This window comes from Jaculus jaculus, chromosome 5 (assembly GCF_020740685.1).
Source record: "Jaculus jaculus isolate mJacJac1 chromosome 5, mJacJac1.mat.Y.cur, whole genome shotgun sequence".
Taxonomy (NCBI): domain Eukaryota; kingdom Metazoa; phylum Chordata; class Mammalia; order Rodentia; family Dipodidae; genus Jaculus; species Jaculus jaculus.
In genome coordinates, this window is record NC_059106.1 from 72,681,432 (window position 1) to 72,705,551 (window position 24,120).

The 24,120-nt window shown below is 43.4% G+C and overlaps 1 protein-coding gene across 1 annotated transcript; it reads right to left on the minus strand.

The window, feature by feature from the left end:
• Positions 1-212: 212 nt before the first annotated feature.
• On the minus strand, positions 213-24,111 carry Rbbp4 (RB binding protein 4, chromatin remodeling factor). Its single transcript, XM_045150614.1, has 12 exons — positions 23,959-24,111; positions 23,263-23,410; positions 16,560-16,705; positions 9,698-9,871; positions 9,501-9,616; positions 9,234-9,394; positions 9,016-9,142; positions 8,822-8,899; positions 5,526-5,602; positions 5,368-5,425; positions 5,147-5,257; positions 213-1,196 (listed from the first exon to the last, which is right to left on the minus strand). Exons 1-12 carry the CDS (start codon positions 23,972-23,974, stop codon positions 1,131-1,133), a joined length of 1,278 nt encoding a protein of 425 aa, XP_045006549.1. The 5' UTR covers positions 23,975-24,111; the 3' UTR covers positions 213-1,130.
• Positions 24,112-24,120: the final 9 nt, after the last annotated feature.

Sequence of the window (24,120 nt, forward strand, 5' to 3'; positions counted from 1 at the left end):
TGGAAGGCAGAGTGGTTTTTTTTTTTTTTTTTTTTTGCTGTTTGTTTTTCTGACCTGGAATTCACTATGTAGTGTCAGGGTGGCCTAGAACTCAAGGCAACCCTCCTACCTCTGCCTCCCAAATGTTGGGATTAAATAGACATGTGCCATGCCACTATACACAACTCAGTGACTTTTTTTTGAACATATTAAATAAAATCCATTAGCATTGATTATGTAGAAAAGCAATTTATTCCATTATAAGCACTTACACAGTTGGTTATGGAGAGTAACAGGCCTGAAGGTTAAACAGGTCACCCAAAATGGAGGTGGTATCAAACTAGTGGTGGTCAAGGACTAACCCCTAAGAAAAAGCAACTCATACAAAGGATTAATTTAATTTTAAAAACAAATACAAACTATCAATTCACTTTCTCAACTTGACAGTTCACCTGCGGCATAACACTCAGGTAAAAACATACATCTTTACAACTTGGTGGTCCCAAGTTAAAATAACAAAACAAAAACAAAAACCATTTCACAGAAAGGAAAGGAATAATATGAAAACAGCTCAAGAAATACACTAATGAGCAAAATTGTATCAGGAACATGTAGTCTTGACTTAACAGAAGAAACCAAGAAGACAATGGTCTATATAGCAAAAATGTGCATCCTGGAAAGGCAGGCGTGAAGAATTTAGAGTAGGAAATCTATGACTTGAGTCTCCCCTAATTCCTGAATAAAAATGACATCTTGCAATAGTTATAACTTCATGGCTCAGACACCTACCTCACTTGGCTCTATTCCTTAACTCACTCTAGCCTTTACTTAAAGAGTCTGAAAAACTTGGGGAATATAGCTTAAGAAGAAAAATAATCACACATAATATACCCCTTTCTGTAGCTTCTTTAGACCTGGGTTTGTTACTAGAAAATTCCTGAAGAAAATTTAAATATAAGTCTGTGGCTTTGTTGAATTAAGTCCCCCAGTTAAGATTTAGAAAACACCCACTGTTTGGGCTAAGAGCATTGTTGGTGGTACCTATTATAGAGGGATAGCTAAACAAAGTCTGTGTCTCAAAACCAGTGTTCAATCAATCTCAGGGTTCAGAGGAAAAAAAGGGGAGTCTAAAATCACAAGTGCAGACACATCTAGGATCCTTGTCCTTCTGGATCCACACTTCCTTCAGGGTCTTCATCATTGTAAATGTTTTCTGCCTGCCAAACACAAGAAAAAGAGACAAGGGTTATTCAGTAAACCAGATTAATTTTTTTTCCAAGGTAGGGTCTCACTCTGGCTCAGGCTGGCCTGGAATTCACTATATAGTCTCAGGGTGGCCTCAAACTCACGGTGATCCTCCTACCTTTACCTCCCGATTGCTGGGATTAAAGGCGTGCGTCACCACGCCCGGCTTAAATTTTTTTAAAAAATATTTTTATAAACTGCAAACCAACTCCAGATGCATGCACCCCTTTGTGCATCTGGCTAATGTGGGTCCTATGGAATCAAACCTGAGTCCTTTGGTTTTGCAGGCAAATACCTTAACCACTAAGCCATCCCTCCAGCCCCCCCCCCTTTTTTTGAGACAAGGGTTTCATAGCCTAGGTTGGCTTTAAACTCCCTGTGTAGTTGAGGCAGGCATAATGGTGCACGCCTTTAACCCCAGCACTCAGGAGGCAGAGGTAGGAGGATCGCTGTGAGTTCAAGGCCACCCTGACAAAACATAGTGAATTCCAGGTCAGCCTGGGCTACAGTGAGACCCTACCTTGAAAAAACGGGGGGGGGGTAGGGGGGAAGGCTTATGCAGTTGAGGATGAGTGCTTGGAATAACAACAGTCATGCACATGCACACCACTACATCTGGTTATGCAGTGCTGGGGCTTCATGCATACTAGGTAAGCCCTCTTATCAGCAGAACTATATCTTTAGCTGAAACTTTTTTTTTTTGGGGGGGGTGTGTCTAGGTGGCTCACTGTAATCCTCACACCTCTGCCTCCCAAGTGCTGGGATTTAAGGTGTGAGCCACCACACCTGCCTAAATTTTTTAAAATTTAAATATTTTATTTATTTATTTGAGAGAGGGAAGTAGGCAGAGTGAGGGAGAGAGACAGAGAAAGAATGTGCACGCCAGGGCTTCCAGCCACTGCAAACAAACTCCAGATGCATGCGCCACCTTGTGCATCTGGCTTATGTGGGTACTGGGGAATCAAACTGAGGTCCTTTGGCTTTGCAGGTAAGTGCTTTAATCACTAAGCCATCTCTCCAGCCCTAATTTTTTTTTTTAAATAAATAGGGATAAAGAGATCGCTTAGCAGTTAAGGTGCTTGCATGCAAAGCCTAAGAACTCATGTTTGAATCTTTAGGTACCATGTAAGCCAGATGCACAGTGACACAAGAGTGCACAGTTGCACATCACCAGAGGGGGGCACATACATCTGCAATTCATTTGCAGCAGTTGAAGGACCTGGTGCACCCATTCTCTCTCAGCATAACAGAAACTTCACTGTAAACTTAAATAAAACTGCCACCCAACCTCTATATGTCAAACAAAAATAAAGGCTATTTCTTCTTTTTTTTGGGGGGGGGGGGGAGGTTTCAAGGTAGGGTCTCGCTGTAACCCAGGCTGACCTGGAATGTTTCAGGCTGGCCTTGAACTCAAAGCAATCCTCCCACCTCTGCCTTCCAAGTGCTGGCATTAAAGATGTGAACCACTATGCATAGCCATAAAGGTTATTTCTATTAGCTGGTAAATAGATATAGCCAAAGGAATAATCTTAAATATAGAATACTGTCACTTGTTCTTAGCACCTACAGTGCAACCACTGGGTCAGATACTGTAGAAGATGAGTAGTTTGGTGTGATCTAAGCAGGGTAAAGAATATATTAAAAAAAAAAAAAAAAAAGAAAAAGCGATTTTTTTTCCCCCTCTGGATACCAACAGTGTACAACAATTCAATGTATCAACACTAACCAGTGTCAGACTCAACAGCTTGAAGAGCTCAGTCCCATAGAGTGAACCACCTCAGAGAGATGCAAACCCTGATTTTCAGACTATCCTGACACTTCTATTCAACTCCACTACAAATGTGGGTGATTCTCACGACCTGCTTACCTGGCTTGATAATTTGCTGTGATGACTCACAGAACTGCGTAGTTTGATTTATTTATCCAGAACAAGGTCTTGATATGTTACAGCCCAGCCTGGACTTGAACGTAGGAATCTCTTGCCCAAGGCTGCAGAGCAGCTCAGATTAAAGGCTTGTACCACACCACATCAACCAGAAATCTCTACATTTTACTCCTTCCTTCCTTCCTTTTTTTTTGGTGGTGGTGGTGGGGGGCGGGGGGTTGCTTTCCAGATAGGGTTCTCATTCTAGCACAGGCTGACCTGGAATTCACTATGTAGTATCAAGGTAGCCTTGAACTCATGGCAATTCCTTATACCCCTGCCTCCCTAGTGCTGTGATTAAAGATGTGCACCATCCATGTCTGGCTACTGAAATTTTTTTTTTTTTTTAAGATTTTATTTATTTGCAAGGGGAGGGTCTTTAGCCACTACAAAAAGATTTTTTAAGGTGGGCAGGAGAGATGTCTCAGTGGTTAAGGCTCTTGTTTGCAAAGCCTAATGAACAGAGTTTAATTGTCCAGTATCCACATAAAGCCAAATATACAAAGTGGTGCATACATCTAGAGTCTGCAGTGGCTGAAGGCCTTGGCACAACCTTCTTTTTCTCTCCTCTCTGCTTGCAAATAAAAAATATTTTGGATCACTGTGAGTTCGAGGACACCCTGAGACTTCACAGCCAAGTAGGCCTGGGCTAGAGTGAGACCCTACCTGAAAAACCAGAAAAGTTTTGAGGGCTGGCTCAGTGATGAAGGTATTTGTTTGCAAAGCCCGACGGCTGGGCTTTGATTTCCCAGCAATCATGAAAGCCAGATGCAAAAAGTGGTATATGTGTCTAGAGTTTGTCTATAGTGGCAGGAGGCCCTGGTATGTCTGTACTCACTCTCGTATAGGCTGTCAAACAACATTTTTTAAAAAAATATATTTTTGGGGCTGGAGAGATGGCTTAGCGGTTAAACGCTTGCCTGTGAAGCCTAAGGTTCGAGGCTCGGTTCCCCAGGTCCCACGTTAGCCAGATGCACAAGAGGGCGCACGCGTCTGGAGTTCGTTTGCAGAGGCTGGAAGCCCTGGAGCGCCCATTCTCTCTCTCCCTCTATCTGTCTTTCTCTCTGTGTCTGTCGCTCTCAAAGAAATAAATAAATAAAATTTAAAAAAAAATGTATTTTTGGCTTTTCAAGGTAGAAATAGGGTCTTTTCTCTAGCTTCTGACCTGGAATTCACTATGTAGTCTCAGGGTGGCCTTGAACTCATGATCCTCCTACCTCTGCCTCCTCAGTGCTGAGATTAAAGGCATGCACCACTGCATCTGACCAAAAAAAAAAAAATTTTTTTTGGACACTTGTGAGGCATAGGTAGTAAATGAGTTCAATGCCAGCCTTGTGTTATAGAATGAGCTCCTCAAATTAATTAAATAAAAATAAAAACACTGGTTTTACTATATACATGATATAACTAAGGAACCAAATGGAAGAGATGCATATGGCAGGAAAGGGGCTCAGCAGAACGTGTTCCTTTCCTAGCATTGTCAATGTACCCACTAAAACCTGGAAGCTCAAATCACCAGTATTACAGAGCTCAATATCCACCCCTTCATTAGAGAGTGGTGCGGAATGAGTTCCCAAATATGAGTTCCCAAATATATTGCTCCTTCCACTGACTAGCCTCCACTATGACGCAATCTAGGGGCCCCATCAAAGTAAGCTTAGTAACAAACTCAGGTGTGGTCCATAAAGGACCAATGGATACTTGGAAACTATGTCAAGAAGTAGGACAAAGAGTATATATTTACTTATGGAGGGGAGAGCCTGTCTTTAAAAGGCCAGGTGCAGGCACTCAGGAGGCAAAGGTAAGAGAATGACCATGAGCTTGAGGCCACCCTGAGACTACATAGTGAATTCCAGGTTAGCCCAGCTACAGTGAGACCCTACACCTCAAAAAATCAGAAACACTGAAGTCACACATCTGGGAAAAAACCAAGGAGAGAAGGCAGCTGCATCCGTGAAGTTTATCTAACATCCCCCAAATAAATGACCAAATACTTGCCATCTGCCAGACTTGCATGATATTGTCTTCTGATACAGAACAAATCACCCAAGGTTCATTGGGATTCCAGGAGAAATCAGATATCTTGGCAGTGTGACCACCATGAATAAACTGAAAGAGGAAGAAGAAAAACTAAGACACAAAATGGAAATCCAGAAAAGGGTCATTTAGTTACAGACAATAAAAAATTATGCATCTAGACCTAAATACTTGTAACATACCAACAACTCTGGTGGGCCATCTTCAGCGTCTTCTGGGGATTGTTCTTCTCCAATTTTACTATCAGAAAAAAAGATAATTTCAAGTTCCAAAAGTTTTATCCTGAGTATCCTTGGAATGTTTAAGATAGAAACTTCATGGAGAGAGTAATTAGACCCACCTTAAATCCCAGACATTCAACCTCCGATCAGTACCACTGGAAGCCAAAATAGTCTCATTGTGAGGTGACCACTGAACCTACACAAAAGAGAAATGCCACGGATTTGAAGCCCCCCAAAAGGTGTTTCAAGTGTTTCCCTCTACAGCTCTTCCTCATTTGCTTGAGCCTTCAAGTTGTTTGGCTAGATTGGCTGACTCTCTCTACCCCTCTGTACTGGGTTTGTAGCAAGCATGAGCTAGACTGTTCATGGTAGCTAGAGACTGAACTCAGGTTCTTATGCTGGGGTAGAAAGCACTCTTACCCACTGAACCATCTCTCTGACACCCTATTTCTTTTTCTTTTTTTGAGGTAGGGTCTCACTCTAGCTCAGGATGACCTGGAAGTCACTATGTAATCACAGGGTGGCCTCGAACTGAGCAATCCTACCTCTAAGTGCTGGGATTAAAGGTGTGCATCACCACACCCCCCCTTTTATTTTATTAACTTTTCAATTTTTTTAAAATTAACAACTTCCCTGATTATAAAAAATATCCCATGGTGGGCTGGGGAGATGGCTTTGTGGTTAAGTGCTTGCCTGTGAAGCCTAAGGACCTCGGTTTGAGGCTTGATTCCGCAGGACCCACGTAAGCCAGATGCACAAAGGGGCGTATGTGTCTGGAGTTCATTTGCAGTGGCCGAAGGCCCTGGCATGCCCATTCTCTATCTGCCTTTCTCTCTCTCCCTCTGCTGCTCTGAAATAAATAAATAAAAATAAACAAAAAAAAAATCCCATGGTAATGCCCTCCCTCCCCCTGGCTTTTCTTTAAAGTATTTTATTTTTATTTATTTATTTGAGAGACGGAGAGACAGAATGAGAATGAATACAAATGAATGGATGCACTAGGACCTCCAGCCACTGGAAATGAACTCCAGATGTGTGCCCCTTGTGCATTTGGCTAATGTGGGTCCTGGTGAATCAAACCTGGGTCCTTTAACTTTGCAGGCAAAGGCCTTAACTGCTAAGCCATCCCTCCAGCCCTCTGACACCCCATTTCATCTTAATTTTCCTTCTATTTTGTAGTAGAAGTGTTCTACTGTGACATTTTTATACATCTATATAATGTGCTTAGATCAAACCATCCACTACCCTCTTATGCCTGCTGATCGCCTTTTCCCAGAGTCCTACTTTCTTTATTTTATATTTTTATTGGTGGTGTGTGTGGGGAAGTAGTAGACCAATGATTAGGGCTTACAGGAACAGGGTAGAGGGTTTGTTTACATGAACATGGACAAATTACTGGCTACACTACTGAAGAAAATGTCTCTCCCCCAGCAACTATTAACTTATAAGTCCTCAGAGGCTGGAGAGATGGGTTAGTGGTTAAAAGTACTTGCTTGCAAAGTCTGCTGGTCTAGGTTCAATTTCCCAGCCACCTATGTAAAGCCATATGGGCATTGGTTTGTAGTAGCCCACCCATCCATATAAAAATAAATAGAAGTTAAAAAACCAAAGTATCAAGAAATTTCTATTGTAACACCAGTATCTTGTGAGGGCACTCCCCTCCTCCATGAGGGAATGGCAGTGTTCTTTTTTTCATATGCCTTCCTCAGTTAGGCCTCAAGTATATAGCCCAGGCTAGCCTGGAACTCATCACTGTAGTTCAAGCTAGTCTTGAACCTGGAAATGATCCTCCTGCTTTAGCACCCTTCCCCCATACTGGGATTACACATGAGCTACTATACTTGGTTTCGTTGCTTATTTTTTCCAAGATCTTATCCTTTTAACCCCAAATTATTTATGTCTAGGTTCTGCCTTCTTTCAAATACAATCTGATTATGACCTGGAATTAACTGTGTACTCTCAGGGTGGCCTTGAACTCATGGCAGTCTTCTGACCTCAAACTCCTTATGTAGCTAAGGATGACCTTAAATTTCCAGGCATTACCAGTTCATGCACTGCTGAGGACTGACCCCAGGGATTCAGGATTTATCTCATGCATGTTAGGAAAGCACTCTTATCAACTAAGCTACAAACAGGGTCTTACTATGGAGCCTAGCCTGGCCTTAAGTTCATGATTCTCCTGCTTTAGCCATCTGAGTGATGGGATTTGGAGTAATCCATTATGCCTGGCTTCACTGTAAAACTTAAAGCTCTTTAACATAAAAGACTATATAATACACCCTTAACAGTAGTCTCACAAAAAGTTCTGACCACAGTGGACTATTATTCCTTGAGTCCAAAGACTTTGTAGGCATGCTGTGAAGCAAATTCCTCCAAATTGAGGTTTTCCTTTCCTGGCGGGAGGCTCAGGAGTTGAAGTTTGGGAAAGTTGAAACTTGAAAGGTTGCAAGACCTCTTCCAAAGTTTATATTAAAGGTAAATGACTACTGGGGGACAATGACACCTCTATTAGCAGCTAAGCTGCCTCTAAGTCTTGCAGTGTGCTCGAGAGAGGGACCTTTTGTGAGTCTGTCATCACCTGTGTGGGGGTAGGCCTTTTCAGTGATGCAGGTGCCTTTGAGACACCCATGCTGCTGTAAGCACACCCTCACCTTACTTTCTAAGTAACCCAATCAGTTCCTTGGTATACCCAAACTGGTATTGATCCAATTTTTTTGTTTTGTTTTTTGAAGTAGGGTCTCACTGTAGCTCAGGCTGACCCGGAATTCACTATAGAGTCTCAGGGTGGCCTCAAACTCATGGTGATCCTCCTACCTCTGCCTCCTGAGTGCTGGAATTAAAGGCGTGTGCCACCATACCCGGCCTGATCCAATTGTTTAGTCTGTTGTCTGTGCCCTATCTGGGATGAATAGATGTGTGTTGGTATCTCCCCATGGAAGTGTTTCATGTGCTGTTAAGTCCAAGGTTGACTAGACTAGGGCTATGTAGCAAGGGGGCAGGGGAGGGAGGGAGAGAGAGAGAGAAGCCCAGCATGGTGGTGCACACCTTTAATCCCAGCACTCGGAAGCAGAGGTAGGAGGATCAGTGTGAAGTTGAGGCCAGCCTGAGACTACACAGTGAATTCCAGGTCATCTTGGGCTAGAGTGAGACCCCACCTAGAAAAATAGAAATGAAAGGAAGAAGGGAGGGGCTGGGGAGATGGCTTAATCTGTGAAGTGCCTGCTGGCCAGCTAGTCTAGCCTAACAGATGAATTCCAAATTCAGTAGATTCTGCCTCAAAAAATAAGGTGAAAAGCAACTGCAAAGACCCAACTTTGACCTCTGACCTCCACACACACATTACCTGCCCACACATATGAACACTCATACATCATCCCCTACTCCCACAAATGAAAGATAAAGAACATAGGTTTACCTGGAATATTTCATCCTTATGTGATTCAAAGGAATGCAACTTCAGTTTCAGATTTCTCAGATCCCATAAGGCAACCGTCTATACAGAGAGGAAACCACACCAAAGAATTAAAAAAAAAAAGTTAGAAAAAGAAAGCCCATTAACTAAAAGATCTCGTCCATCTGTGCCTGAATATTTTCTTGAACCATACTGACCTTGTCAGCTGATCCTGTAGCAAGAATAAACTCACTGTATGGATTAAAAGACAGGCAGTTCACTTCAGCGGTATGAGCATCAACTGAGTGGCTTGGTTTGGAAGTATTGTTTGAACGAGTATCCCAACTTCAGTTTAAAAAAAAAAGCAAAACAGGAAAGTTTTAAATACTGAATAATATAACTTTAAATGTTTAGAAAATAAATGGGTTTTACTCACATCATAAGTTTCTGATCATCAGCAACAGACCCAAACAGAGACTCATGGAGCAGATGCCAGGAAACATCTTCTACTACCGCTGTGTGCCCTGTAAAGATGGTCTTTGCATCCACAACTTTTCCTTCCTTTGGAACGGCACTGATGTCCCACAGGCAGATGGTCTTAAATGTAAAATTAACCATTATATAAAAGATTCTCACTTCCCTACACATCCCCAAAACAAACCAATTGGTACAACCCCAGATTTGTTTCAACATGAATACCCACATGGTCATCTGAAGCACTAAGTAAGTGCCCACTGAGATTTGGATTCCAAGAAAGCCCATAGCCTTCCTTCTGATGTCCACGGAGACGCAAGTCTGGGTTGCATTCTCCAGAGGGGTCTATAAAATAACAGATATATTCAGATTATCAAGTCTACTCAGAATAAGCAGGGATTGTCCTAAGTAAAAAAGGAAAGGTACCTGGTTTGGAAGGATGCTTTGTATAGTCAAAAACAAGAACATCGCTGGATGGAGTCTTTGTTGCAATGATGCAAGGGTTCTGGGGCATGTAACGGGCCCTGTTTACTTCTCCTTCATGGTTGATCTTAATTTCTATTTCAATTTTCCCACTGACAGAGCCAAAACCTCCAAATTCTGTAAGCACAAACATAGGCAAAGCCTTTTAGCAAAGGGATGACACTAGACAAAAACCTGTATTTCTTGGTACTACAAAGTGCTTTCATACCTCTTTACATGTATATAATTAAGAACCTAATAAATACTGAAATTAAGACTGTCAATTTACTTCAAAAGAAGGGTCTTTTTATTATTTATTTATTGGTTTTTCAAGGTAGGGTCTCGCCCTAACCCAGGCTGACCTGGAATTCACTATGTAGTCTCAGATTGGTCTCAAACTCACAGCTATCCTACCTCTGCCTCCTGAGTGCTGGGATTAAAGATGTGCGCCACCATGCCCAGCTAAGGAGGGTCTTTTTTTAAAACAGGGGTTTACTCCTGAGTGCTGGAATTCAAAAGGAGTGTTCTCACACCCTCATGAAACAAGGTCTTATTCAGTAGCCTAGGCTGCCCAAATGTAACTGAGGCTGACCTTGAATTCTTGACGATCTTGACTGATGAGATTACCAGCACACACCACCATGACCAGCTGAAAGGAGGCTCTCAATATTAAGTTGAGCAAGGACATATCAGGGCCTCTTGCCACTGCAAACAAACTCCAGATGCATGTGCCACTTTGTGCATCTGGCTTTATGTGGGTGGTAGGGAAGTGATCCCAAGCCATTAGGCATTGCAAACAAGTGCTTTAACCACTAAGCAATCTCTCCAGCCCCTCACTGCTATTTTAAAATATTTTATTTATCTATTTGCATGGACACACACACACACAGACAAGGAGGAAGAAAGGAAGGCAGGGAGAGAGGACTAGCATGCCAGGGCCTCCAGCCATTTTGTACATCAGGCTTTTCGGGGGTACTGGAGAATTGGACCTGGGTCACAGACTTTTGCAGGCAAGCGTATTAAACCACCAAGCTCTCTCTCCAGCCCCCTCATTGCTATTTTCAAAAAATAAAAATTTATTTCTATTTATTTATTTGAGAGAGACAGAAATAAGCATGGAGGGAAAGAGGGAGGAAGAGAGAGAGAGAGAGAGAGAGAGAGAATGAATGGGCGCACCAAGGCCTCCAGCCACTGCAAACAAACTCCAAATGCATGTACCCCTTGTGCATCTGGCTTACGTGGGTCCTGAGGAGTCGAATCTAGGGTCCTTTGGCTTTGTAGGTAAGTGCCTTAACTGCTAAGCCACCCCTCCAGTCCTCATTGCTATTTTAATGATTATTGAGTGCAGTGTGCACTACAAACCTTTTTACACCACGTATTTTAAATTCTACATTGGCATAATCTTTCTGAAATACCACTACACTGTATCTTCTCATATTCCAATGAGAGTAAAAAAGATAACAATGATACAACAGCTAGTTTCTTTCGTATTTCCTTTTAAAATCTTTAATCCAGGATCTTATGCATGTTACACAAGTGCTCTATCACTGAGCTCCATATCCTCAGGCCTCTTTGTACTGTGTATGCGCATGTATACTATGTGTGGTCTGGTGAGTGTGGTATATACATGTGTGTAGATGTGTGTGGAGGCCAGAGAACATTAAATGTCATCTGTTACTCATCTGTCTATTTCCTTGAGACAGGCTTTCTGAAACCAGTAGTGTAGTTTCTGCAAGGCTTTCTAGAACTGGGGTTACAGGCGTGTGTGGGGAATAGAACCCAGGTCTTTACATTTGTGCAGCACGTGCTCTTGCTTGCTGAGCCATCTTTCCAGCCCCTCTTTTTTTTTGGTTTTCCAAGGTAGTGTCTCACTGTAGCTCAGGCTGACCTGGAATTCTCTATGTAGTCTCAGGGTGGCCTTGAACTCATGGCAATCCTCCTACCTCTGCCTCCCAAGTGCTGGTATTATATTAAAGGCATGCGCCACCACACCTGGCTCCAGCCCCTTTTGACTGACGCAGTAAAATTTAATGACAGGTGTCACTAAGTTGCCTAGGCAGTTCCTGAATTTGTGATCCTCCTGCTTCAGTCTCCCAAACAGTCTGGATCAGTCCTGTGCTACCAACCCAGGCCTAGTGCCATTTTCTTAACACTCCTCACACTTGTCAAGCAAAGTCCTTTGCTCTCTTTTTCTTAATTTATTTGAGAGAGATAGAATGGGCACGCCAGGACCTCTAGCCACTGCAAATGATCTCCAGATGCATGTGCCACCTTGTACATCAGGCTTATGTGGGACTTGGAAAATGAAACCTGGGTCCTTAGGCTCCACAGGCAAGCACCTTAACTAACAGCTAAACCATCTCTCCAGCCCTACTTTTTCTTTTTGTTTTTCAAGGTAGGGTCTCCCTGCAGCTCAGGCTAACATAGAATTCACTATGTAGTCTGAGGGTGGCCTTGAACTCATGGTGATCATCCTATCTCTGCCTCCCAAGTACTTGGATTAAAAGCGTCTGCCACCATGCTGGACACTTAAAAAAAAAAATATTTTATTTATGTAAGAGCGAAAGAGTCAGAGACAGAGACAGGAGGAGAGAAGTGAATAGATGTGCCCGGGCCTCTAGCCATGCAAACAAACTCCAGGTGCATGCGGCCCCTTGTGCATCTGGCTTATGTGAGTCCTGGAGAGTTGAACCGGAATCCTTTGGTTTTGCAGGGAAACGCCCTAACCGCTAAGCCATCTTTCCAGCTCCCATCTACTCCCCCCGCCCCTTTTTCTTGGTTTTCTGAGGTAGGATCACACTATAGCCCAGGCTGAACTGAAATTCAATATGTAGTCTCAGAGTAGCTTCAAACTCTCAGCAACCCTCCAACCTCTGCCTCCCAAATGCTGGGATTAAAGGCAGGAGCCATCAGGCCCAGACCCCCATCTACTATTTTTCCTTTCCTTTTTCCTTTCCTTTTTTTCCTTCCCTTCCCCTTCCCCTTTCCTTTCCTTTCCCCTCCCCTTCCCCTTCCCCCTCTCCTTTTTCCTCTCCTCTCCTCTCCTTTCCCTTCCCTTTCCCTTCCCCTTCCCTTCCCTTCCCCTCCCCTCCCCTCCCCTTCTCTTCCCTTCCCTTCCTTCTTTCTTTTCAAGTTAGGGCCTCGCTCTGACCCAGGCTGACCTAGATTCATCATGTAATCTCAGGGTGGCCTTGAACTCATGGTGATCCTCCAACCTGTGCCTCCCTAGTGCTGGGATTAAAGGTGTGCACCACCACACCCGGCTGTCCCCAAGTACTTTTTTTGAGACATAGTTTCTCAATGGCCTGGAACTCACCTAATTAGGATAGACTTACTATCCATCCAGCCTGTTTCAACCTCTCCAGTGCTGGGATACATGGGTTCTGCAGATGAAACTCAGGTCCTCATGCTTACAAGGTGAATGAGCTAGCTCCTCAGCCCCCAAGGGTAAACTACTAATTTTTATTACTTATTCAGCCATGGTCTCTTACGAAGCACAAGGTAACCTCAAACTTGTTACGTAGCCAAGGATGTTATGGAACTCATGATCCTCCTGCTTCTATCTCCCTCAGAGCTGGGATTATAGGTATGTCACCACTGCCAGATAGGTGTTACCTTTTGAACAAAAATACCTCTAGAGGGGGCACTTTCCTGTGAAGCCTAAGGACCCCAGTTCGAGGCTCAATTCCCCAGTGAGTACCCACGTGAGCCAGATGTACAAGGTGGTGCATGCATCTGGAGTTTGTCTGCAGTGGCTGGAGGCCCTGATGTGCCCATTCTCTCTCTGCCTTTGTCTGTCTGTTGCTCTCAAATAAATAAACAAAAATTAAAAAAATTTTTACTTCTTTTTTTTAAATTTTATTTATTTATTTATTTGAGAGTGACAGACACAGATAGAAAGACAGATAGAAGGAGAGAGAGAATGGGCATGCCAGGGCTTCCAGCCTCTGCAAACGAACTCCAGACGCGTGCGCCCCCTTGTGCATCTGGCTAACGTGGGACCTGGGGAACCGAGCCTCGAACCGGGGTCCTTAGGCTTCACAGGCAAGCGCTTAACCGCTAAGCCATCTCTCCAGCCCAAAAATAAAAAAAATTTTAAAAGTACTTTGAGAGGGCTGGAGAGGTGGCTAGGTGGTTAGGGTAAGGCACTTGCCTGTGAAGCCTAAGGATGTAGGTTTAATTCCACAGGACCCTAATAAGCCAGATGCACAAGGTGGTTCATGAGTCTGGACTTCACGTACAGTGGCTGGAGACCCTGGTGGGTCCATTCTCTCAACTATTTCTCTTTCTCTTTAACAAATAAAACTTTCAGAAATACTAGATACTATTAAACTTCAAACTAGTATTTTAAGGCTGAGAAGCAAATATGCCTAACATGCTAAAAGTCTAAATTACCAAAGTTCACGATACTCTTAAGGTGAAAAAAATTTTTTTGCCCACCCCCCCAACTCAAGATCTTCCTGTCTCAGCCTCCAGAACACTGGGACTACACATACAAGGCAGTGTGCCACCATTCCCACTTTCAAATTAAAATTTAGCAACAACTAGGATTCATCTGTTTTTCTTCTTATAGTGCTGAGGATTGAACCAGAGGCCTCACACATGATAGGCACATATCACCAGTTTCATATCTACTTAAAATTATGGAAGCCGGGCGTGGTGGCGCACGCCTTTAATCCCAGCATTTGGGAGGCAGAGGTAGGAGGATTGCCATGAGTTCGAGGCCACCCTGAGACTCCACAGTGAATTCCAGGTCAGCCTGGGCTACAGTGAGATCCTACCTTGAAAAAACAACAACAACAACAAAAAAATTATGGATTTCCATGGTGAAGCAGACATCTGAAAGGTTAATTCAGGAAAGAGCTGAGGTCCTAACAAAATAAACTCAATTCAAGTCTGCCTTAAAAAAAAATTTATTTATTTGCAAGCGGGTGGGGGAGGGGGAAGGGGGGAGACAGACAAAGAGAGAATAGGTGCGCCAGGGCCTCCAGCCACTGCAAATGAACTCTCAGACCCATGTGCCCCCTTGTGCATCTGGCTTATTGGGTCCTGAGGAATTGAGCTTAGGGTTTTTTTTTTTTTTTTTGTAATTTTTTGTTTATTTTTATTTACTTATTTGAGAGCAAGAGAGAGAGAGAAAGAGGGAGGGACGGAGGGAGGGAGAGAGAGAATGGGCACACCAGGGCCTCCACCCACTGCAAATGAACTCCAGACATGTGTGCCCCCTTGTGCATCTGGCTAACATGGGTCCTGGAGAGTTGAGCCTCGAACCGGGATTCTTAAGCTTCACAGGCAAGTGCTTAACCACTAAGCCATCTCTCTAGCCCTGAACCTGGGTTTTGGTGCATGTCTGAAATGAGGCTCAGAGATCACTGGGAATTTCAAGTCTGTGTAGGATGTTGAAGACCATGTCACAAACCAAGCCATGAAAACAAAAACAATTAAGAGACACATGTGACATCATACATTCACATGACTCAGCAGTTAAAGGTACTAACTCGCAAAGCGTGCTGTCCTGGGTTCCATCCCCTAGAACCCATGTAAAGCCGCATGTACAAAGTAATGCACGCATCTGAAGTTCATTTGCAGTGGCTGGAAGCCCTGGTGTGTCCATCTCTCATTTTGCTTGCAAATAAATAAATAATTTTTAAAAGGAAGAAAAGCTAATTATGAGCCGGGCATGGTGGTGCTCGCCTTTAATCTCAGCACTGGGGATGCAGAGATAGGACGGCCATGAGGTCAAGGCCACCCTGATACTACATATTGATGTTTAGGTCAGCCTGGGCTAGAGCGAAACTCTACCTCAAAAAAAAAAAAAAAAAAAGTTCATCATGAAACTGTACTGTACAACCTGTACTATATTCCAAATATTAAGAAAAATGGTTGCATACAGGAAGTACCCAACATTAGTATTTTATATTTCAATTTATTTGAAAGGGAGAGCGAATGGACACACCAGGGTCTCTAGCCATTGCAAATGAACTCTAGAAGCATGTACTACTTTGTGCATTTGGCCTCAAGTGGGAACAAGGGAATTAAATTCAGGTTGGCAGGTTTTGTAAGCAAGCACTTTAAATACTAAGCAATTGAATGCAGCCCCAGAAATTAGATTTTTCCCACCCGAAGTAAGGTCTCACTCTGGCCTTAAACTCATGGCAATCCTCCTACCTCTGCCCCCCAAGAGTAGAATTAAAGGCAGTGACCACCACACTCAGCAGAAATTAGATTCTTATATGTGAAAACCATGACCACCACTTTTGCATCCACTGATGTCCCCCAAAGTTAAAACAAATAAATGATTTTCCTACCTTCCCAATGAAATTCCAACATCATAAACATACCATTATTTATATGGTCTGCATAAACTGTGCTTTTAGGTTGAGACGGGCTCAATCTATAGCTTAAACTGGCCTGAATCCCACAATCCTGTTTCAGCTTTCCAAGGGGTTATTTATAAGGCCCAAGTCACAATACCCAGCAGGCCATGCTTATTATATCCAGTAAAACTTGTACCAACCCATCCCCATTAACCAATCTCCACCTCCTTAAGAAGTACGTCCCCTGCTGAGACTTCAAAGAATAATGTATGATAAATTTCTGCTTCTATTAATTGGAGAAATTCCACCATCACCAGTTTAGTAGAAGGAACCTTATATAGCAAAGGTACAGAACAAAGTATATGTTAAGTTATTCCTTCTAGACTGCAAACTCGGCTTTCCCAAGCTCAAATTCTGTCTCTAACTCGAGTCTACTTATCAATCTGTATCTCTTTTCTGACAATTCATAGATAGGAAAGACAGAACCCACACACCATCACTTCTCCTACCTCCTTTTTCACTGTCGTAGTGGGATGCATCAAACTGAGCATCATCGTTGGGGAGCTGGACACTGGCTATCACAAGGTGGTTTTGTTCATCCGACGTGTGTGTCCCCAGCACAAGCCGATGAATGCTGAAATCTTTCCCTTCTGGTCTGTAATAGCAATAAATTGACACTTTTCAAATTAGTAGTATCAAGAGACAACAGTCAGTGACACACATACAAGCAAAAGGTACCTTAACAATTATATTTTAAGATGGACAAGTCTAGGCTGAAGAGATGGTTCAGAAGTTAAGGTGCTTGCCTACGAAGTTTAATGACCTGAGTTCAATTACCCAGTATTCAGGTAAAGCCAGATGCACAAGTGGTAAATGCATCTGGACTCCATTTGCAGAGGCTGGAGGCCCTGGTACACCCAATTCTCTGTCTTCTATCTTTCTTTCCTTACAAATAATAAAAAGATGGAGGGCTGGAGAGATGGTTTAGTGGTTAAGATGTTTGCCTGTAAAGCCAAAGGACCCACGTTCAATTCTCCAAGACCCATAGGCTACTTTGTCCATCTGGGTAGTAGGGAATCAAACCTGGGTCCTTAGGCTTTGCAAGCAAGTACCTTTAATCACTGAGCCATCTCTCCGGTCCTATGTCCTACTTCCAAAGGCTCTTTGTTAAAGCTAGAGCATGAGAGCTGGAAAGATGACTCAGTGGCTAAAGGCATTTACCTGCAAAACCTAGTGACTTGGGTTCAATTTCCCAGTACCCATATAATGCCAGATGCACAAAGTGATGTATGCAACTGGAGTTTCTTTGCAGTGGCTGGAGGCCACGATATACCCATTCTCTCTTCTACCTCTTTGCTTAAAGAAAATGGAAAAGCTAGAACATGCTGGGCATGGTGGTGCACACCTTTAATCCCAGCACTGGGAGGCAGAGGTAGGAGGATCACAGCAAGTTCGAGGCCACCCTGAGACTCCATAATGAATTCCAGGTTAGCCTGGGCTAGAATGAGACCCTATCTCGGAAAACCAAAAAAGCTAAAACATAAATAAAAATCATATAGTACTTAATATTCTGCAGAAAAGGTAAAAATGTTTAATGGGCCAGGGCATGGTAGTGCACATCTTCAATTCTAGCACACGAGAGGCAGATATGATAGGACTGCGGTGAGATCAAGGCTACCCTGATAGACTACATAGTGAATTCTAGCCAATCCTGGGCTATAGTGAGACCCTACCTTGAAAAATAAGACAAAACGTTTGGGCTGGAGAGATGATTAGTGGCTAAGGTGATTGCCTGCAAAGTCAAAGGATCCTGTTAGATTCTCCAGGACCCACATAAGCCAAATGCACAAGGGGGCACATATACCTGGAGTTCGTTTGCAGTGGCCAGAGGCCCTGGCATGCCCATTCTCTCTCATTCTCTATCTCTCTCTCTCTCAAATAAACAAAAATATATTAGAAAGTTTAATAGAATAACTATGCACTCCTTTTTTTTTTTTTTTTTTTTTGATTTTTCGAGGTAGGGTCTCTAGCTCAGGCTGACCTGGAATTCACTATGTCATCTCAGGGTGGCCTTGAACTCATGACAATCTTCCTACCTCTGCATCCCAAGTGCTGGGATTAAAGGTGTGTGCCACCATACCTGGCCCTATACACTCTGTAAATCTTTGCTGAAAAGGAAAGAATGGACTAGAGTGTATCCCTAAACACGTACAGTGCCATTGTTTCAATTTATAGCTCCCTTCTCCCCAAAAAAAGAAAAGAAAAAATATTCACTATGTATTCTCAGGGTGGCCTCAAACTCATGGCGATCCTCCTACTTCTGCCTCCAAGTGCTGTGATTAAGTTTTCTTTTGCAGTGCCAGGATTCAAATCCACAGCTAAGCTTCTATCACTGAGGTATAATGGTAGCTAAAATACAAGGATTAAGACATGATTTCTAGCCTTAAGAAAAAATAATAGGGGCTGGAGACATAGCTTAGTGGTTAAGGCACTTGCCTGAAAAGCTTAAGGACCCAGGTTCAACTCCCAGTACCCACATAAGCCAGATGCACATGGTGGCAAATACATCTGGAGTTCGTTTGCACTGGCTCTAGAGGCCAATTCTCTCTCCCCCTTTCTCTCAAATAAACAAAATTAAAGTTTAAAAAAATAATAAAGAGGGGCCAGAGAGATTGCTCAGTGGTTAAAGGCACTTCTTACAAAGCCTGATGGCCTGGGTTCGATTCCCTTGTATCATGTAAAGTCAGATGCACAAGGGGCATACCCATTCTCATTCTTTTTCTGTCCTTTCTTTCCTCTATCTCCTTACAAATGAACAAATTACACACACACACACACACACACACACACACACACACACACACGCTGGGTGTGATGGCACATGCCTTTTATTCCAGCAGAGGCAGAGGTAGAGGATTGCCACAAGTTTGAGGACACCCTGAGACTACACAGCAAATTCCAGGTCAGCCTAAGCTGGAGTGAGACTCTACTTAAAAAAAACTAGGAGCAATTAGTTATGCACACAAACCCTGGGTAAATGTCTACAATGAATTTTATATTTTTAAAAAAGTGACTTCTAAAATTAAAGCTGCATTCATGGAAAACATAAGACCTGAGGGGTCTCAAAAATAACAGACATAATAGATTTTACATCATTTCAACACCACCACAAAGTAATAATCCAATTTGGAAATAAACACTTGCATATGTCATGTCAGAGAAGATAAGCAATCCAGCCAAGATCAAATAGCTACTAAATAATAGAAATGAGACTGAAGCCTGTGTTTAGTATTAGAAGAAAAGTAGGAGATGATCAGCAAGGTGATTAGAATCACTATGCTGTCTTAAATGTTATCTTAAGTTATTCCGGATCCTATGCCACAGAAACAAAGAATCATAGAAAAGTTTCTAAGCAGGGACACAGCTTAACATCACTTAAACACAACATAACATAAACTACCCCCCCAAATGTAGGCCACTGACAACGCACATGGGTTACTTGCCAGAGCTAAAAGGTTAAGATCCTGTTGCTGAAGACACCACAGCCTGCAGTCACAGGACACCAAGAGACCATGCTGAACTGAGAGGGAAGCCAGTTCTCTTCTGGGTAGCTCTCATAACACTGTGAAGTACTATGGGAACTATTGGGGAATAACAGTTACCAACATAGTGAATAAGCAGGAAATCCTGCAAGATATTAAATTGACCAGCCAAGCAAGTAGTATGTATACACCTTCCAGAGGCGTAGTGGCTCACGCCTCTCATCTCAGCACTTAGTAAGAATATCACTGTGAGTCTGAGGCAAGCCATGAGACTATGTAGTGAAGTCCAGGCCTGCCTGGGCTATAGCGAGACCCTACCTCAAAAAACAAAACAAAAAAGAAGTACACACCTATGCAACAGTAACACACAGGCTATGTATGTGGGTAACCAAGTGTTTCCAGACTGGATGTGAGACCTGCTCAGTGGAGAAGAACTCTCATTTGGTATTGGGAACCAAGCCAGATTTCCAAGGATAGGAAACCAATACCCTCCAGAGACCTCCATTGCTCTTTGGATAAGAGTGGAGCTACACACCAGTAAGTCTCTCTAATAACTGTCATATCCCTTTTAATCCAAGCTGCTCTCACTTTTGGTTGGAAAATGTGTTCTATCTTACAGATGGTGGAGAATATTGAGGAGATCCAGGATACATCAGAACAAGAACAGCCAGCCAACTGCCTGCCACGAGACAGGCCATTCTACCACATCTGCCCTGGGCCCAGGGGTCATTACAGAGGAAATGGTGACAGGAGTACTGTTCTCACAGATAGCCTGAAAACCAGTTCCAGGGAGATGGCAACAGACACTGGTCACCCAAACCTCATCAAAACCAAGATCCAAAAGCTATAGAGATTTCCACACTAACTCAGATCTCAAACATACCACGGCTCAGGGAAGAGGGAAGATTGCAGGAGCCTCAAGGGTGGGTGGGGTTAGGTGAAGCACTCCCCTCCCCACATTGAGGCCTTCAGGAACTCACAATACCAATTATCCCACTGAGAAGGACCCTTAAAATGAAGGCAGGGAAGAGGGGATAGAATAGTACAACCTTTTTTTTTTTTATAACATATCAAACTAAAAAAGTAGGCACTTGACTCACACCTAATAATGCCAGCATTCAGGAGACCAAGGTAGGACTGCCATTAGTTTAAGGACAGCCTAGACTACTAAAGAGTAGCTCTAGGTGGGCCCAAGTTGAGTGACACCTTGCCTCAAAAACAAAAGTAGACAGTGTTCATTAGTGCTAACATCTTCTGAAAAACCAGCCCCCTCCCATTATATACTTAGATTTGCTGAAACAGAAAATTACTAGAATACATACTGAATTCCAGGTCAGCCTGAGCTAAGGTGAGACTACCTCAAAAAAAAAAAAAAAAAAAAAAAAAAAAAAGGGGGGGGGAAACAAACAAAACACACACAACCCTGTCAGAATTGATAGGTTAAAGTTTTCCTTATTTCCTAAACAAGCTGTAAAGGTCATTCTTAAGCTATTAGTAAAATATATGACAAATGTGTATTACACCCTGGGGATATAGCTCACTGGTAGTACCCACTTACCATGCACAAACTGTTGTGTTCTATTTCCTGCACCTTAAAACTCTTTAGGGCTGGAAAGATAGCTCAGAGGTTAAGGCCCTTGCCTGCAAAGCCTAACAACCTGTGTTTGATTCCCCAGTACCCACATAAAGCCAGGTGCATAAAGTAGTGCATGCATCTGGAGTTCATTTTCAGCAGCTAGAGGCCCTGACACACCCATTCTCATTCTCTTTTTCTGCTTGCAAATAAATCAGTAAAAAATAAAAATTAAAGAAACAAAAACAAAAACACCTTTTTGGGCTGGAGAGATGGCTTAGCAGTTAAGCGCTTGCCTGTGAAGCCTAAGGACCCTGGTTCAAGGCTCTATTCCCCAGGACCCATGTTAGCTAGATGCACAAGGGTGTACACATCTGGGGTTCGTTTGTAGTAGCTGGAGGCCCTAGCGTGTTCATTCTCTCTCTCACTCTCTGCCTCTTTCTCTCTCTGTCTGTTGCTCTCAACAAACAAACAAACAAAACCTTTTTACTCTAAATTTCCATTAACTAAATCATATTTTGGAACCACATTTTGAAAACGTCTTAACTTTGAGTTTTACAAGAATTTATTTAGAGCTAGGCATGGCAGTGCATGCCTTTGATCCCAGCACTTGGGAGGCTGAGGTAGGAAGGCTGGCATGGGTTCAAGGCCAGCCTGGAGCTGCTGAGTAAGTTCCAGGTCAGCCTAGATTAGAATGAAAACCTGCCTCAAAAACCAAGAATTTATTTAGCACACAACAAATGTTGAATGTTACCCTAAAAAGTGAAGCAATTACTTCAACAGGCACACAGGTTTTGCCAAGTCTCCATTAATTAATAACTATCACCTATATTTACTTTTGCATTGTTACTTTTGCCAACTATTACTGACACTTCAAGCTGACATAAATTTCCCTTGGTTTGAACATTTTATATATGTGATTCGACTCTAAAGCCCAGGCCCTATCACCCCACTGTGCTGAGAATCAAACCCAAGTCCCTGCTAGTATATGCTCTATGACTTAACTATATATGCACCCAGCCCTACAGGTATATTCTGCAAAGGAACTTCAGACATATTCACCAAGTTGTATATTTGGCTTTATGTGGGTACTGGGAACTCGAACTCTGGGCTGTTAGGCTTTGTAAGCAAGTGTCTTTAACCACTGAGCTATGGCCCTAGACCTTTCTCCAGGTGTTTTCTAAGTACCCTATCTGTCCTAATTGCTTGAAAGCATGTGAATTAAAGTTCCCAGAAAAGCACTGCATCTGCTGTATCAACTTTGAACAAGGCTGAATGGACTGATAAAACTCCTGTGATTAGAGATGGAATGTTGCAAGGTCAGAGCCAAATTATCTTAGGCCACCTTTAGTCCCCTAATAGCCATTTGCTGCCTCAGTGCCTGATCTAACATCCTGGTAATTATCAGTTGATCAGGTTTTTAGAATGTACTAACAGACAACCCCCCCTTCCCATCTTTTCCACCAACCCAAGGGCTAAGAATGCCTTAAGATAACATCTAAAGCCTATTGTGGAGATTTCCCCACTTTGCTATAACCTGTCTACCTGATGGTCAGCCAATGTATTTGAAAAGTGCTGATTTATGACTTTCCTACTATTAAAAACGCTGCAGAATTGTTAACACATTGGAACATGAAATTGGGATAACCTAAACCCGTGTTCCTGGGCCATGGTTATGCATATTTGGCTCTAGTATAAACTCTCTCTTATCCCCTTTGAGGTGAGAGTTGTGCCTCTTGCACTGACATTTCCCTCTATGCGCTTAAAATAGATTCCATATTTATATTTACATTACAAATGACTGAGAATTTAAATGTTTTGTTGAATGAAAGCTGTCGTTCTATATATTACATGGTTAATTATACCTGTAAATGTGGCAATTCCATTCAGTATTGGAGAAGGCAAACACTAACGAACTTTCTCTTTTTTGGGTAAACTACAAAGCATTTTAACATTTTGTCTTATTTTATGGTCTAGGAAAACCAGTATTAATAGGCTTTGATTATATCCCCACCCTGGGTGAATGGAAAGAGAAAAACACGGAAAATCAATGTGAGAAATGAGATGTCAAAGTAATATTCTCGAGATTCGCGTCACCTGGTTACATCTGGAAGCCACTGTGCAGTTAAGCTGGGCCATTCCAAGGCATGGGTCATCACCAAGTCATAAAGAAACGGGGTGTTCTTTTTCCATATTTTGTACTCCTCGTTGATCACGCGTTCTTCTACCGCGTCGTCAAACGCTGCTAAAAATTGTTTTCAACAAATTAAGTTAGCGAACGGAAACTGAGCAAAAGCTCTTCAGGGCCACTGGTATGGCCCCTTCGTTCTGACACCAAAACCGGAGATTTGTCTCACTCTTCCTAAGCGTAGGTACCAACACTTGCTCTAGGCGGGCCGGGCGTCCTCCGGCCAGTCCAAGCCGGACACCCCAGTTTCACACGCTTCGGGGTGATGGTGCTCGGCCTTCTGAACACGCTCGCGCGCGCCAAGGCTACAAGACCGGAGCGAAGGCCTGGCGCACCGGGTGTCGGGGTGGGGAGCGGCGCCCGGAGTCCCGGGAGGCGATACGGATACTCGCCGGGGCCCCAGCGTCGTCGGGCATCCACTCCCCAAGAACTGGCGTTGCCGTTAATTCTGCCCCGCGGGCACAAGCTCCCTCCTCACGCCTGAGTTACCGGGACTGGTCTCGACAGAGTCGGGCCTGCTCTCCCCGTTAGGCCGTGCAGACGCCACGACACAGGCCCGGGACCCCTCCACACACACCCTCCTAAGTCGCCCTGGGCACTCTTACCTTCCTTGTCCGCCATGGCAGCAGGCGAGCCGGGAGGAAAATCCCGGGGTCGAGCGTTGCGGGAGGGGCGGGGAGGCTGCGGGCGCTCGCTCCGCGCGCGGCCTCTTATTGTTTCCTGCGGCCCCTGCGTGAGGGCCGGCCCGCGTAGCTTCGCGCCAACAC